Below are 15,301 nucleotides of genomic sequence, written 5' to 3'. Positions count from 1 at the left end.
CCCAAGCTCATAACACCTTAGTGAAAGGTGTTATGGTTGGTTCCTATATCTGAAGTTCTTCAGGTTCCTGGAAAAGAAAGGTTTCTGTATACAATGAGCTTTTTGGTATATATTCAGCTACTTTCATTCATAATGATGGCATGCAAAACAACATTGTGCAATCCAGTCATTTAATCATCTGTGCCTCCAAAGTGACCCTTTTCTGGAGCTAACTGTTTTGATACTATGTGTGCATGTTATTTTCTGGTGTTTCTTGCAGATTTGGCCCGGGCTTGGTGATCTATTGGTATGGATTTATCCAGGAGTTGGACTGCAACCGGGAGAGGGGCATCCTGCTCAAAGCCTGTTTCCCCACAGACATTGTCACCTTATGCCATAGCACAGCTTGACCCTGAAGATCCTGGAAGAGAAGCTGGGAGGAAGAGTGAATCCGGAAGCAATTTTACTTTCCTGCAGCGTAAACTCCTGGCAACATCTGCCCTGAACTTCAGCTGAACTCTTGCCGCCGTGGTCTCACCACTACCTCTCTAGACAAACATATCAGGAGTTTCTGTTTTCCTTCATCTCTTGCTGATGTGAACAGCCAAGAACTACAGACACAACCCACTCATTATCAGCATTTCTGTCTCTGTCAAACAGTTAGTTTATAGATAGTCATAATCTTTCTTCCTTCCGGATGGTTTCTCCTTGTGTACTGAACAAAAGAAAGAATGTGGAGACTGAAAGGTGTGATTTTTCAATTCTCCTCCCAGTTACCAAATCACCTCCTTTTTTTTTTTTTTTTCTCTCCCCTAAGCTTCCATTCATCCACTCACAGTTACCCATCCTTGCCTTACTGTCCTGGAATAACCTAGCCAAACCTACAAAAGCTGAAGACAAGAAGTCTGAATTCAAGTTTGGCTCTCACCTGCAGAGCCGCAGCAGACCTAGATGGGAGCCTGTGCCACATGCATATTCTGCTCAGTCTTTACAATTTCCTGGCTTCTGTGGATTTAAGCCAAGCTGCAAAAATACACTTGATGAGAATTTCCTCTTTTGATAATGCTTATTTGAACTCCAAACATTTTACATTTATCTCATTTAAAAGCATTGGTTACATTGTGTCTGGGAGCCACACTCCTTTGGTGTAGAAGCTGAGGGGAGAGGAATGAAACTCAGGGCCAGCATTGTCCAGAGTTTATTTTTAATCATGGCTACTCGTCAGTGCTAAGTTAGCCAGAATTTTATGAGTAAAAAAATTTTAAAGCACATTCTTTACACGGCTTTGCGTCTGCATTATATACTACATAATTTTGTAACAAATAATTTAGACATCAGAAGTGTTCATCTTTGAATGAAAGAAGTATACCAGAAATAAACCTGGAACAGTTTTTAAATTAGCACAATAAAGAATGTTTTGTATTTGCTCACTTAAATTTGTTCACCTTTATATACTGCAAACCAGACTGGACTCTAAAAACAAAATATCACCTATCTTTTGGGAAATTAAAAATCTATCAAAAAAATGTATTTAGTAAAATATTTGCCCCCATGCTTATAAAACATAGCTTTTATAATGTCAAATAGGTGATTTTGGAAATACTAATAAAAATATAAATTTTGCAAACACCTTTATGCTATACACATTACTTTGTTCTTCAAAAGACTAAATTTGGCACTACTACTTAGTTGATTCTGTACCTAAGAAGGTTTGCAAAACTCTGCTTATGACTTTTCCTTTCAAAGTATACAAACACCTGGAGTTTATAGTGAGGCTTCTACATGAACCCTCAAGAGAGGAAGAAGACAATGATAAAGAGGCATCAAGCAAACTTGTATTTCAGTGTAAAATCTATCATGCAAGCTTTGCGAGTAAATAGATGATTTGAGAACACTACCATACTGCCTTGATATGCACACTTGCACACACATGTACACACACATTTTAAACAAAAATATTCAAACCTGTTAAAAACAGGCTTCATGGCATGCTCTAAACTGTTTTTTTACTTGAGGAATAAATTAAATTTATCTGCACAGATGTTGAAAATCCTGTTAAACCCTTGTCAAGGATTTGTTTGTTTTACATTAAACATATTTATGATGAGTGTGCCCAAATAAATTAAAAAATAAAAAAAGTACTTGCATTTTGTGTGTATTCTTCTACCTGGCACCCTGACATAATGTGTTGTGGGAAGGTATTGGTGTTCCCCAAAGACACCCCCTCCTCTCCATGAATAAGGCTTTACAATTGGACCTTAAAAACAAGAAACCAGCAGCTAACTGCATGCTGCAATAAGGCTACGAGTTACTCAAAAGGAAGCTTTTTCCCTACACAAGAACTAATCTGATTGTATCTACTACATGTGAATCGGAGGGGTGTGGGAAGGAAGGGAGTAAGTTCCCAAATCGGAAGCTTAAAGCCTTCTTGTCTTTTTCTTTTATGTTAAAACACTTATCAGTGTTTCATCTCTATGTGTTATTTTTTTTTTAATTTAGACAATATAAACATCAGCCCTGGATAGTGCATGTGGGATGACAACTTATTTTTATTGCTGTCGTCATTAGGACATTAACGTTAAAGCAAAATCTTGTTTTATGGCACATCCTGCACACTTGCTAATGAATTATGCCACACCAGGAAGGAGGAGTGTGTGTAAAACATAACACTAACTGATGTCCTCTCTGGCATACAGGGACTTGCCACGCATCTGCTCCTACAAACACACAAGAGACCCGTTTGAAGTATGGAGAGGAAAGGGTGCAGACCAAAGCTGATCCACTACTGAGGCTTAGGGTGACTTCATGAACTCTCACCACCCTTTCCTCTTCCCCGCAACCTGGCAAAATAGCAACAACAAAAAAACACAAACGATTGAGAATCTTTTCTCTTTTGCCTTCTATTAAGGTAACTCTTCAAAAATGCTCCTAAAATCACACATAAAAAGGAAGGTTCAGGCTTCTAAAATAGAAAGCTAGACCTCCAGGGGAAATAATTTTATTTTAACCATAGGTGTGTGTACCTGCTCATTATCTTCAAGACACAATTCCACCCCCTGGAAAAGATGATAAATTATTGGTCTTTGGGGGGTGCATTAACTCATGCAAGCCACCAGAGGATTGCTTAGAGCCCTGATGAGGTAATCTACTAAATGGTCCCTGGCGGGCCACACTAATTAATGCACAGTGCCAAGTGAACAGTTAATTCACTTGCCTCTCACTGGGGAGCTACACCCATTATTTGCTTTCCTCTTCAGAGCCAAGATACTTTAGAGGTTTGCTCTTTTTAACCTGTGCCCATGGACAGACCTTGTGTTTCAATTGAATTAAATCTTCAGGGCCTTCAGTTCCTTTTCTTTGCTTCTCATATCTTCCCAATTGCCTTCCCTTCACTGGCCTTTGCCAGTTTCCTTCCACATGGTTTGTACTCTGCATATCGCTCTACTTTTTGGCTCTTTTTCTTTCTAGAAAAAGATCCCAGGATCAAAATACATCTCATCTAAGCCCTAATGCATCTGTCGAGGGTGGGTAGAGCAACTGGCCTAATCTCTTCAGGGAAAAGCAAAATTCAAGGAGCATCTATCACATGTCAAAATATTCCTCTGTGGCACCTGAAGGATCATAAAAACTTTTAACTAAGATAATCAGATTTTACAGGGTTAAATGTAGAATGAGATTTATGCCTTCGAGTATTTTGACAAAAGAAGCCAAAAAAAAAAAAAAAAATAGAGTTTTATAGCTCCTTTCAGCCTGAGTGTTGTTCATCTGACTAAAATTGTGAATTAAAATAGAAAAATGACTCTGTGATTTAGTTAGTGAATTACTCAGCTCTTTGATCATAGGGTCAGCTTGCCATTGTCCATGTGATCTGATGGGAGCTGATTGCCTCAAAGTATTACAATTTTATGACAAAAACGGGAGGAGAAAATCTCCTGGCCGGCACATTCTTGATCAGGGTTAAGGAACAAACAAGCTTAACTAGAGAGGAAACGAAAAGGCAAACAACGGAGTGTGCCTGCAGTGTCACCCTCTACAGAGAAGCGCCTGTCTGAGCCTGTTGTAAAGTCGCTTCTGTTAAGGAAGGATCGCCTGAGAACAAGTTTGGATCATCTGCTCCTATTACTCCAAACTTTACCTTCCTATACGTAGTAAACACGTTCTGAACCCAGTATTAGAGAATGTGCCTGGATGCCAAAGGTTAAATAAGGAAGATGGAATTATGAATTAAATAATAACCAGAACAGCTTGAGTTCCCCTTGTGTTTTTTACTTTCCTGCTATTGTTTTGAATATGGCTGTGAGACAAAAGAGCTGCTTAGGTCAAGCACTATAAATTACAGTTTTCATACAATAGGAATCCACTAAAATGATTTCAAAGCTCGATCAAAGTACTTCCAAAAAAAAAAAAAAAAAAAAAAAAAAGACTTTTTAAACTTTTCCACAATACAGGGGGAGGGGACGTGCTCATTTGATGCCTCAATTTGTTCCAGTCAGTAGAGCACTCTTGAAACTTGGTGGCATACCTACTGTATATAAAATCCAGCTCATTGATTAAGTAAATCCAGCGTGTTCTCATTGCTCCCTGTGTTAAGAGATTTAAGTTTTCATCTAGTTAACTAGAACAACTAAACATTTGGAGTCATTTGTAATGTAAGGAAAAGATAAATATAGTAACGTTTTTTAATGGGCTTAACTTGACAGTATTTAATTGTGTTACTCAAAGCTTTTGTTAAGACTGTCTAACCCCTGCTCTTAGAATAAAATGGATCTCAGTGGATTTCGTTGGCATTTTAATCATAATCATGGGCATCAAATATTTTTCATTTTCATTCCTTTTCCCTCACTTGGATTTATCCTGAGCTGTCTCGACAGAGGCAAGAATGATAGGGAGGACCCCAGTGAGAACTTGCAAAGTAAGCAATTTCTAGGCTCAACCACATGTAAAGTCAGTGTGGGCTATAGTGAATATGTCGCTGAGCTCCACAAAAGACCCCATGGTACTATGTCAGGGTAACTTTTATTTTTTAAAAGGAAGGTCATTTTGAAATGCTAACATGAAATATAACCAAGTCAATTAAGTCTTAACAATTGAAGTTCAGAGTTTAATTGAGGGCCAAACATGAAGCCAATGACCATTAACCTTAAAAAAGTCATTAATTCCCCTGAAAACTGCCTTGGTTAAAGGTATTTCTAAAAAAAACTCATACTTTTTTTCCCTGAAGAGAATGCCTTCTGTCATTTTTACTGTCAGAAATCATCTCATGTGTCTATAGGAGAGTTTCTGTATGTTTAAAATTGAAATTGAAGCTATTTTGTAGGACAAATCAAATTTAGTTAAAGTCACCTCTTCTCTGTAGGAAGCCATAGTTTTAAAGTAAACTGAAAGATGTATACTCTTTGCTTGATCACTTAGTATTATCTTAATTGTTGAACTGTTTCTCTACTTATTTAATGTAAGATTTCTGACTAGACTAAAAACTCCATAAGAGTAGAAACCGTGTATATTTTGTTCACATCTCTATCTCCCAGCACCTAACAGAGTTCCCAGTGCTGCGTAGGTGTTCAATAAATGGTGAGTGAACACATTACTGAATATTAAATTTATGTAAATGTGTTCTCACTCAACTTGCATTAAATAATCAGGACCTATTAGTTGTTTCTCATTTTCTTCTGCTGAAAAATGGGTGTATTTACTGGAATCAGAGAAAATCATCATATATGGTGATGTTAATTAAAGAATTAATTACTTTAGGAACCCTCAAAATCTGAAATAAAACACGTTTTAGAGTATTTTACGATGTACACTTAGTTTGAAGAAATTCATGTCATTTTATTGCATTTGCCTTAAATTAGCCTCAGAGCATTATTGTTTATCCATTAAATTGGTAATATCTTTCTTTAAAAATGGTTTGCTTACATTTCCCTTAAAATCCTGTCAGGGACCCAAATTGAATGTGTTTCGGGCACAAGTTTTGGTATATTCAGTGGAGTTATTAGATTAAAATTTCAAGTAATGCTTTTAATTGCTCACTTTTATAACGCTAAGTTGATGGCAGAGTGCTTCCTGGCCATAGAAGTTGTTGGCTGGCTTAAGAAAGAAGGGTTCTTTGGTCATTTGCCAACAGGATCTGACCTTTAGAGAGATACTGTCCATGAACTCTCAGTGGGCGTTTCCTCATTAGTCATTAATTCAGACTATATTATCGTTTGAAAGCCAAAGGCATTTGGCATATTTCCTCATATTTTGGAAACTTGTAACACAAAAGAAACTGGAACTTCCACATTTCTTCTTTGCTCTGCCAGCTTCCCAGGGCTTAATCTGTTGGGGCCCTTTGGTGTGTGATTTCCTCCATGAATATCTGGAGGGACCTGCCCCCCAACGCAGGAATCAGAGAGGGTTCTTTGGCTCCATTTGATATTTTTGTCTTCTATTTCTAGCATTAAGTCTACTTAAGACACAAATATTTTTCAAGTCCCTAATATGCAGTTAAAGTTCTTATGGGATATTTTTTTAAATCAATAAAAAGTCATTTTCTTTAAAACAATTGTTTTGACTTGTTAAAATGAAAACACACAAAAGATTAGAGAATTTCAGGAAAGATAATCACATTGTAATCAATAAGGAAAGAAGGACACCTATGATGCTTCTAGGAAGATATTTTAACTGTAGACTATGCTCAGCAAGTTGGTTTTTATTTGCTTATGGGAACGGCATCCACTGCTCTTGAGAAGGATTTTGAGGCCAAGTTTCAGCTCAGCAGGAAATAAGGTCATGACCAGTTACAGACACTGGACTTTGGAATGGGTAGTGATCACATGCATGCTGCATACTTTCCATTCTTGCCTGTACCATTCATGTTCCATGTAAATATAAATAAATTCTAAGCCCTTGGGACAGAATTCATACCTGTTGTTTGGCCTGAGGAATAAAACAAGCAGTAACATTTTCCATGGTTCTGGGATGTCTAGTGAAGTGTCTGTCCATGGCTAACGTCCATCTAGAAATTCAGATAAACCAAGTGATAAAAAGGAATATGATTTTAAAACAAGGTATACAGTAGAGAGGCCCAGAAAATTATTACTCTCAGAAAAATAAATGCCTACAAAGTTCAATGATGTCATTAATGGAAAACATTGAATCTCTGCATAAAGAGTCTGAGTTTTGAGGGTTATCTTATTTTACATTGCATTGTCCTATAGACTCCTTAGTTTGTGGGCTTTGTTTCTGTTTTGTTTGTTTTTGTTTTTCCCTACCAAACTGGACTAAGAATTCAAGGTCAGCAGCAGATCCTGCCTTTTTTCTATTTCTTGACCTTCTGTATCATCTCTCAATTTTCTACTTTATATGGTGCATTTTTATAAGGTATTAATTAGATGTTTATAATATTGGTTTTAAACTATGTTCCCATAAAGAAGTGTTAAAATATTTCAAAGATGAAGATGATTGGTGTGCTTTGTATGGTAATGCAGTTTTATTAATATGCTTACTGTTAAGCCATAAATAATTTTCCTAAAACCTTCCAACTGTATCAGTTCATTAATTCTGGCAACTAAAATAATGACAGTCATTGTATGTGGACAGTTAGTAGATAAAGAAATCTAAAAGTGTATGCTGTGCTAATTTGAATAGAAGAATCCATGTTGGTTTTCAGTTACAATTTTTTCAAAAAAACAGTTTTGTGATAAATGAAAACAGCAATTCAATATAACAGAGGGTAAAATAAAATAGAACAGTGAAAGAGATGACTAAGCATACATAAGTACATTGTATATTAATGGAAAATCCAGGCTTTTGGTAAATTACATTCATTTTACTTGTTTCCCCACTATCCTTACAAAGGACTTACAAATGACAGGAGGAGGAGGACGTAAGTGAGGAAAGAATTAAATCACATTTCCAGTCGGTTCCTTGACAATTCCCTTACAGGTGTGCAGAAAGGAAAATTGAGCCATTAGCAAAAATAAGACAGGTTTGAGTTACAAATTCAAAATTTTAGAATTGGAAGGCACCAGAGGCCTCATTTTATCGATGAGAAAATTGAGGTCTGGCGGGGTCTTCTCCAAGGTGACCCAACTCTCCAATGAGAGAACAGACCAGAATCTCTACCTCCTGACCCCATTCTCTTCTTTCTACCAGAGGGTTAACATTTTTCCCCCCGAGGAATTTTTCCAAAACTTCAGTATGTTTATAGTTTACAAAGTATATTTTTAATAAACTTTCTTGAACCTTCCTGTTTTGGCCCTGCCTCTGATACCCTAATCTCTATAGTAGTAATCACCTGGTTCTTTGGCAGGAATAGTTCTCATTTTATTTGTACTTTAGTATCCTAATCCCCTAACATTTGGTGACAATTGGTTTCTTTTTTGTTTTGTTTTGTTTTGTACAATGCCATATAAGCTGTGCCACTAAGAATGACTTTGGGAACACGGAAGAAGATGGTTTTTTTCCCTCTGGCCAATCGACATATTAATTTTATTTTTCCTTCCACTGGAAAAAAAATCTCCACAGATGTTATATTTACCATCTTCTCTTCCTGTAAGAATAATAGGTAAACCAATAGATCATCCCCAGGAATGAGGAGGATATCATGTTCTAGAACCACAACTGGAGAATCCAGTGGCTAAAACACTGACTTTGACTATAGGCTGATCCCTGATTCCCCACTTGTGCATAACCAGACTCTCTGAAGGTTTCAGTTTCTTCATTTGTAAAATTGAAATAATACCAATCACCCAGAACTGTTACGAGAATTAAATAAGGTTAGTGCTTAAAACATCATAAATCATAGCTCTAATAAAACTAGTATCATCATATAGTCATATTACATTATGTAATGATTAACAAATTACTGCTACCATGGAAGGATCCTTTTAATAAACTATGTGGCATTTTAAAAGTGTATTTTCTACGTGAATATGAAAAATCACTAAAAGGTGAAGAGTTTGGCTTGTTATTGCATTTCTAAAGCTCATTGAGGAAAAAGCATTTTCCAAAAGTTGAGAGACAGGCAGGACAAGATCCTCCTTTGAGAGTGTGCACATGTTGAGTTGATTGTTTTCGCAGACAGATGTCTAGTTTAACATTCCTCTGCTTGGAGGAGGAGCTCAGAGACAGCGAGCCCGTGTTTCTTTTGATAGTGACCTTAGCCTTTGCCATAAATACAACTCCAGCGGCAGCACAGCACAGGAACCAGCCAGTACTTACACATCTGATTGACGGCCCAAATCCGCCAAGCACAAGATGAGCCCCTAAACGTGCACGGGTTTGTCATCATAGAAAAGCTTCCTTTAAGGGGATTGAAATACCTTCTCCCGGCCATTGTTAATTCAGTGAAAGAAAGCATAAATGCTATTTGAATTTGATCTTCCAGAAAACAAAAAAGCAAAAGCGAAAGGAAATGGGGGAAATCACTAGTTTGTCCCCGGATTCTTCCTCTGATTGACGATTGTGACACTATTTGGGGTGCTTTTTAAAAGACGACTTTCGCCAATGCACCACTCTTAAACATAAACCTCATTAGATCACAGGCAAGCTGAACAATATCCAAACAATTGAACAAGCACTGATGCTCCATTTACAGAGCACAGGCGGGTCTTGGATGTTGGAGGCAGATTCTGAATCAGCTTCTCCTTGGCAGCTGAAGACACACTGGCAATAATGCTGGGTGGGAAAGTGGCTCCTTTCATCTGGGGCTCAGAGTACATTGCAAACAACTCACTAAGCTGTGAAATGACCCTTCCAGGTAAATGAGTGCTCTGATGTCCTTTACAGAGCCCTTAGCAAATTTAGCTTTGCTTCTTATAGAAGTTGCTTATTTAATTACTTTACAAAATACAGGAAACTTTTTTTTTTTTTCAAAATACAGGAAACTTGAAAAAACACTTATTCTAAAGAGTCTCACTTCTTGCTCTCCATAAAGATGCTATCTGAAAACAAAAATACTAGAATATGTATCCACCCAATCATGAAAACTAAGTTGAGTCATAAATTGCCCGACTGACCTACAGTCAACAGGCAGACTATGCCTTTCCATAGTTTGTTAGTAGTCTTAAATGGAACACTGGAAGACAAAAATACCAAATTGGTCTATCAGTACGCTCCTGGAAGCCTTCATCCACTCCTCCAACTTCAACTGTGGGGTAAGAACAACTCAAGTCGAAGTGAGAGTGTGCACTGCCAAAGTTTCAAGGTACCCCTAGTGGCCCATTCTCTTGCAGATATTTCGCATAATTTACAAAAGAAAAAATTAAAGAGAAAAAAATCTCGTTTTTACTTACACAGAGCAAAAGTTTAGCAAAACTAAATAGTCCTTGACAATTACTTTGCAATGGGACCATTTTGCCTGCTAGTCTATGACATAAAGTTAATTCAGATTCAGTTGCCACATTTGAAAAATTCAAATTAATTTGCATTATACTCAACCTGGCATTAGATCTTGTTGAAAACACAAGACCTGACACAAACTGTCCCGAAATGGTTTGATTGGATTATTACCTAAACCTATTTCAGTTCACAGCACAGTGCAATCAAATTACACAGTCACCAAAATATTTGTCCTTTGTTCTTCTAGCTCATAAGTGTTTGGTGAGACAGTGGAGATGTGATGAGGAAAAGCTTAGCTGCTCTGGGAACCGTAACTCCTCAAAGGCTAGAACTGGAGCCTTACCAGAAACATACCCATCAAGGGTGGGAGTCAATTTTATTACCCCAGAAGAACTTGGGTCAGTTCCAGAGCAGCTAATAGGACCTCAAAATGAAAATACAGAGAGGGAGATTTTTTTTTCTGAGTGCCTAGAGAAGAGAAAAAGGATATGTGGCCAATATAATTCATTGTCTACATAATACTTCTCGCCCCCTCTCCCCCACCATACATGCACGCCTTCATCCTTTCTAACAAAATGCCATTGTAATCAGGAACTGGAAGAAAATACTTCATCACAGCCCATGTGGACTGCTCCAGTAATGAGCACACAGTATCATCACAGGTGGTGAGAGGCAAGAGAACCCCTATTGGGAGATCTCAGAGAAAGTTTTCTTCCCTGATAAAAGGAAGCCCCTTTTCTGTCATCTTCCTCCTTTTGATGTTAGGATGGGATAGTTAGAGCTCCAGTAGCCATCTTTGACCATATAGAAAGGCCGAGAAGTCACCAGAGACTACCAGAGGCACTGAGCCCATGTTAGTATCTCCAACGCTTGTTGTGAGAAAAAATAAACTCATCCTGTTTCAACTATTATTCATTAGGTGTTCTGTTACTTGTACTCAAAAGCATTTCTAAACTGACAAGGAAACCTTTAAGTTACTAGAATAGAGCCCTTAGTAATATTTTATCCTGCTCTGTGGAAAAGATATGGTTGAAAAGCCTAACAAAGTTATTGATTGTTTAAGACACATCCAAGAACACTGATCCCTCAGCAATCTAAATTCTAAGAGAGCTACCATGAAAGGTACTTCCTCTTAGAGAGTGAACAAATCCCAGTCAAATGCATTATATAGTAAGATTCTTTGAAGATCTGTCAAGTGTCTATACCAGAACAGAAAACTCCAGGAACATCATTATTAAATTGATATCAGAATTTAAAAATGAGTTATAGAGAATAAAGGGGTCCCATTAGAGAACTGTGGAAACAAACCCTAATGACATATACAGTCATTTTTCTCCTCCTTCTTCCCTGCACCTATAAAAGAACACTATTTTTACTGAATTACTTAATTGAATATGTGTTCCATTTCTTTTTCCTTTTATTCATTTTAAGTATTACAATGACAAAGAATGTGCCTACTGTACTGAGGCACTTAATATGCATCTAATTCAAACAGGTATGGTTACCTAGGAAAGAGGAGATAGAGGCCTGAAATGAAGCCCAAGAACATCAGCAGCATAGATCTGGGTTCCTATCAGAAATCCAACACTCAAAAACTTTCCGAGTTTAGCAAGTCACTTAGCCTCCTCATGCCCTGATTGTCTCATCTCTAACAATGAAAAGATACTAAGTTCCTCCTGCATATGAGTTGTAAACACTAAAGCACTTCGTATATGCAGAGTATGAGAAATAGGACCTAAATTCTTAATAAATGTTAGCTATTGTTATTGCCTTTTTCCAGATAGAGTAATTGAAGCTCACAGAGGTTAAGGAACTTCTCCAAGTTTTTTCAGCCAGTAAAAGATTTGAACAGTTGCTTCAGTGAAGAGATATACCATATAATCAAATGAAAAGATGCTCAGCATCATTACTCATTAGCCATGAAAATCAGAGCAATACCACTATACACCTCTTAGAATATCTTGTATAAAAATCAACATTATCAAATGTCGAGGGAAGATATAGAGCAACTGGAACTCTTATACATAACTGATGGGAATGGAAAATGCTGGAGTTACTTGGCTAAACAATTGGGCAGTTTCTTACAAAATTAAATACACATTTACCTTACATCATAGCACTTCTATTCTTTGATATCTTTCCAAGAGAAATAAAGACAAAAGTTCTCACAAAAATTTCTCCACAAATATTTATAATTATGTTATTCATGAATGTCAAAATTTATAAGCAAAAGTCCATTAGTTTCTGAATGGACAAACTATGACACCTCCATACAAGGGGACACTATTTGATAATAGTGACTATCAACACATACAATATTGACTATCAACACATACCACAACAATAATTAATAATAATTAGCAATAATTGACTATCAACACATAACACAACATGGGCAAATCTCAACAGAATTATGTTAAGTGAAAGAAGCCAGATTCAAAGCTATATATTGTATGACTCTACATACATAAGATTCTAGAAAAGGCATAACTATAGGGACAGAAATCAAAGCAATGGTTGCCAGAGAAACTTTTAGGATGTTGGGAATTTTCTGTATCTTAATTCTGGTGGCAGTTACACACTGTATAAATTTGTCAAAATTCACAAAACTGCACACAAGAATAAGATGTACTATTTGTAAATTATACCTCAATTAAAAAAAAGCAAGTTCATGTAAGATTTTTAAAATATATTAACATTTTCAAATTAAGTTCTTTAAACTTCAGAAATATTCTGAAAGTTTATAACTTAAACTTTTTTCTGGTTCAAATTACCTATAAAATATTAGCTATATTAACTAATTCTGCTCAAAATAAGTATGTAAGATTTATAGGCAAAAAAGTCTAAGAGCCAAAATTTAGAAGAGTAAATTGCATTCAAGTCAAAATAAAATGTATAACTTTGCTTCATATCTTTGGATAAAATATTCATTCAACACAACTCAACAAATAGTTGTTTGGACTCCGACGATGTCACAGAGTCCCTGAATCAATCCTGGAACTGCCCTGCTTCCACACTAATCTGCAAAAAATTGGCGGCTTTGCATATTTTAAAGATGCCAAATAACCATACTAGACCTCCAAATCTAGATTACTTCTAAGTGTATCTAGAAGACACTATGATGCATTGAAGAATCCACTTTCTAAAATAATAGCTGATGTTTAATAAGCAAATAGTGTTATTTTATTATTTAAATGTCTCCCCCTCCCATTATCATGAAAGTTCAACATGTTGCCATTGCCTGTGTTACTTACCCAACAGTCATCCACCACCCCAAACTCCCTTTCTTCCCTGGCATTTTGTTACTCTAACCCAATCACAGTGCTCCCACTTGCTTACACATGATTGGTGTGGCATGGCAAAATAATGTAATTTACACCAAATGAAATTGAGAGAGAGTCTGCTTAAGGGCTTCTGGAAAAATGTTTTTCTTGCTGATCAAGAATCACAAAGGAAGAAAGCTTCTCTTTTCTCCTGGTTGCAGTTGCGTCCGGATGAGACGCCTGATCTGCTGCAACATCTGGCAACCAGGAGCATCTAGACCGCAGACAAGCTAACACTCAGAGAGTGACAGGCAGAAAAACGGAAAAGCCTTGAGCTCTGATGATGTCGCTGAGTCCCTGAATCAATCCGGAACGGCCTTGCTTCCACAGCTCCCACAGTCTAAGATAACATATTGTCTTCACTCTTTAAACCAGCCAAGTGAGGACTTTCTATTATTCAGAGTCAAAAACGTCATAACTGATACATCTATTTACAGTAAATAAACTGCTTTTCATGGGTTGGCAAAGGGGAACTGAAATCAAAGAAGAGGACGCAGAACATCCACATTCATTTTTTTTTTTTTTTTTGTCCCTGAACACATAGACTAAAACTATTTTGGTGATGAAAAGTGAGGATAAAATACTAATCTAAAAATGTTCATTAAAGGAGAAACTGGATGTGAAGTATATGGGAACTTCCTGTGGTACTGTCACAACAGTTCTCTAAACCTTAAACCATTATAAAATCAAAAGTTTATTTTAAAATAGGGATAAAAAATAACAGAAGATAGAACAAAGAAAATGGACTTCTTACCATTGGTCTGCCTGTATATTTTGGTGCCCATACCATGCTGTTTTTGTTACTATTGCTCTGTAGTATACTTGAAGCTCTGGTAATGTGATACCTCCTGCTTCACTCTTCCTGCTACAGATTGCTTTGACTATTCTTGGTCTCTTAGTCTTCCAAATGAACTTCATGTTTGCTTTCTCTGTTTATATGAGGAAAGACATTGGGATTTTAATTTGGAATTGCATTGAATCTGTATAGCATTTTTGGTAGTATGGCCATTTTGACAATATTAATTCTGCCTATCCAAGAACATGGGAGATCTTTCCATCTTCTAAGGTTTTCTTTAATTTATTTCCTTTTTAAACAGTGATAAAATATACTTTTATTTACTTTGTTGAGTCAGAGGGTCATAAAAAAATTGTTGCTAAAGTAGGTATCAGGCAAACAGGTGCTTTAGAAGTCCAGTTACTTTGGAATTTATTTAAAGTGAGAGAAAAAGATTATAATGTTTTCATGAAATACACACTTAGTTCTTTAAATTTCAATTGTGACAAATAGCAGAAAGAATTAAGGAATGCTGCACTGATGATCCATACAAAACACCAACATTTATGGTTATACATAATCAAAGAAATATCTTACTTTTCAAAATACTGTAATAGCCAATACACAGAGGCATGCCATAGGTGGGCACAGAAATGCAGTTTAAAAAAGGAAAAAAAAAAAAAAAAGTCACACTGGAACTACTTAATTTCATTAAAACCACTGAGCAAGAAAAGCAACATTGAACATCCATACTGATTTTACACAATTGCTATACAGTATCTTGACTTAAATCCAAGTGCAAAAGTTAAGACTCTTCTCCTCTATTTTTGATAAACAACTGCATGGTAAACTTAGATGACTTTTCCCCCTGGATTTTACCTGGGAGCGGCCTTTTTAATAT

The 15,301-nt window shown here is 36.5% G+C and overlaps 1 protein-coding gene across 6 annotated transcripts in view; it reads left to right on the top strand.

Annotated features, from left to right (window-relative positions):
* The window catches only part of Cdin1 (CDAN1 interacting nuclease 1), a 220,018-nt gene extending 217,904 nt beyond the window's left edge, over positions 1-2,114 (top strand). For all 6 annotated transcript variants that reach the window (XM_047541266.1, XM_047541265.1, XM_047541263.1 and 3 more), the window contains one exon: positions 260-2,114. In XM_047541266.1, coding sequence (XP_047397222.1) covers positions 260-389 — 130 coding nt within the window. In that variant the 3' untranslated portion in view covers positions 390-2,114. The remainder of the gene's footprint in view (positions 1-259) is intronic.
* The last annotated feature ends 13,187 nt before the right edge of the window (positions 2,115-15,301 follow it).

The sequence above is a fragment of the Sciurus carolinensis genome, chromosome 2, assembly GCF_902686445.1.
Source record: "Sciurus carolinensis chromosome 2, mSciCar1.2, whole genome shotgun sequence".
Classification (NCBI taxonomy): Eukaryota; Metazoa; Chordata; class Mammalia; order Rodentia; family Sciuridae; genus Sciurus; species Sciurus carolinensis.
The sequence above is the reverse complement of the archived record's forward strand: the minus strand, read 5'-3'. Positions and strand labels throughout refer to the sequence as shown.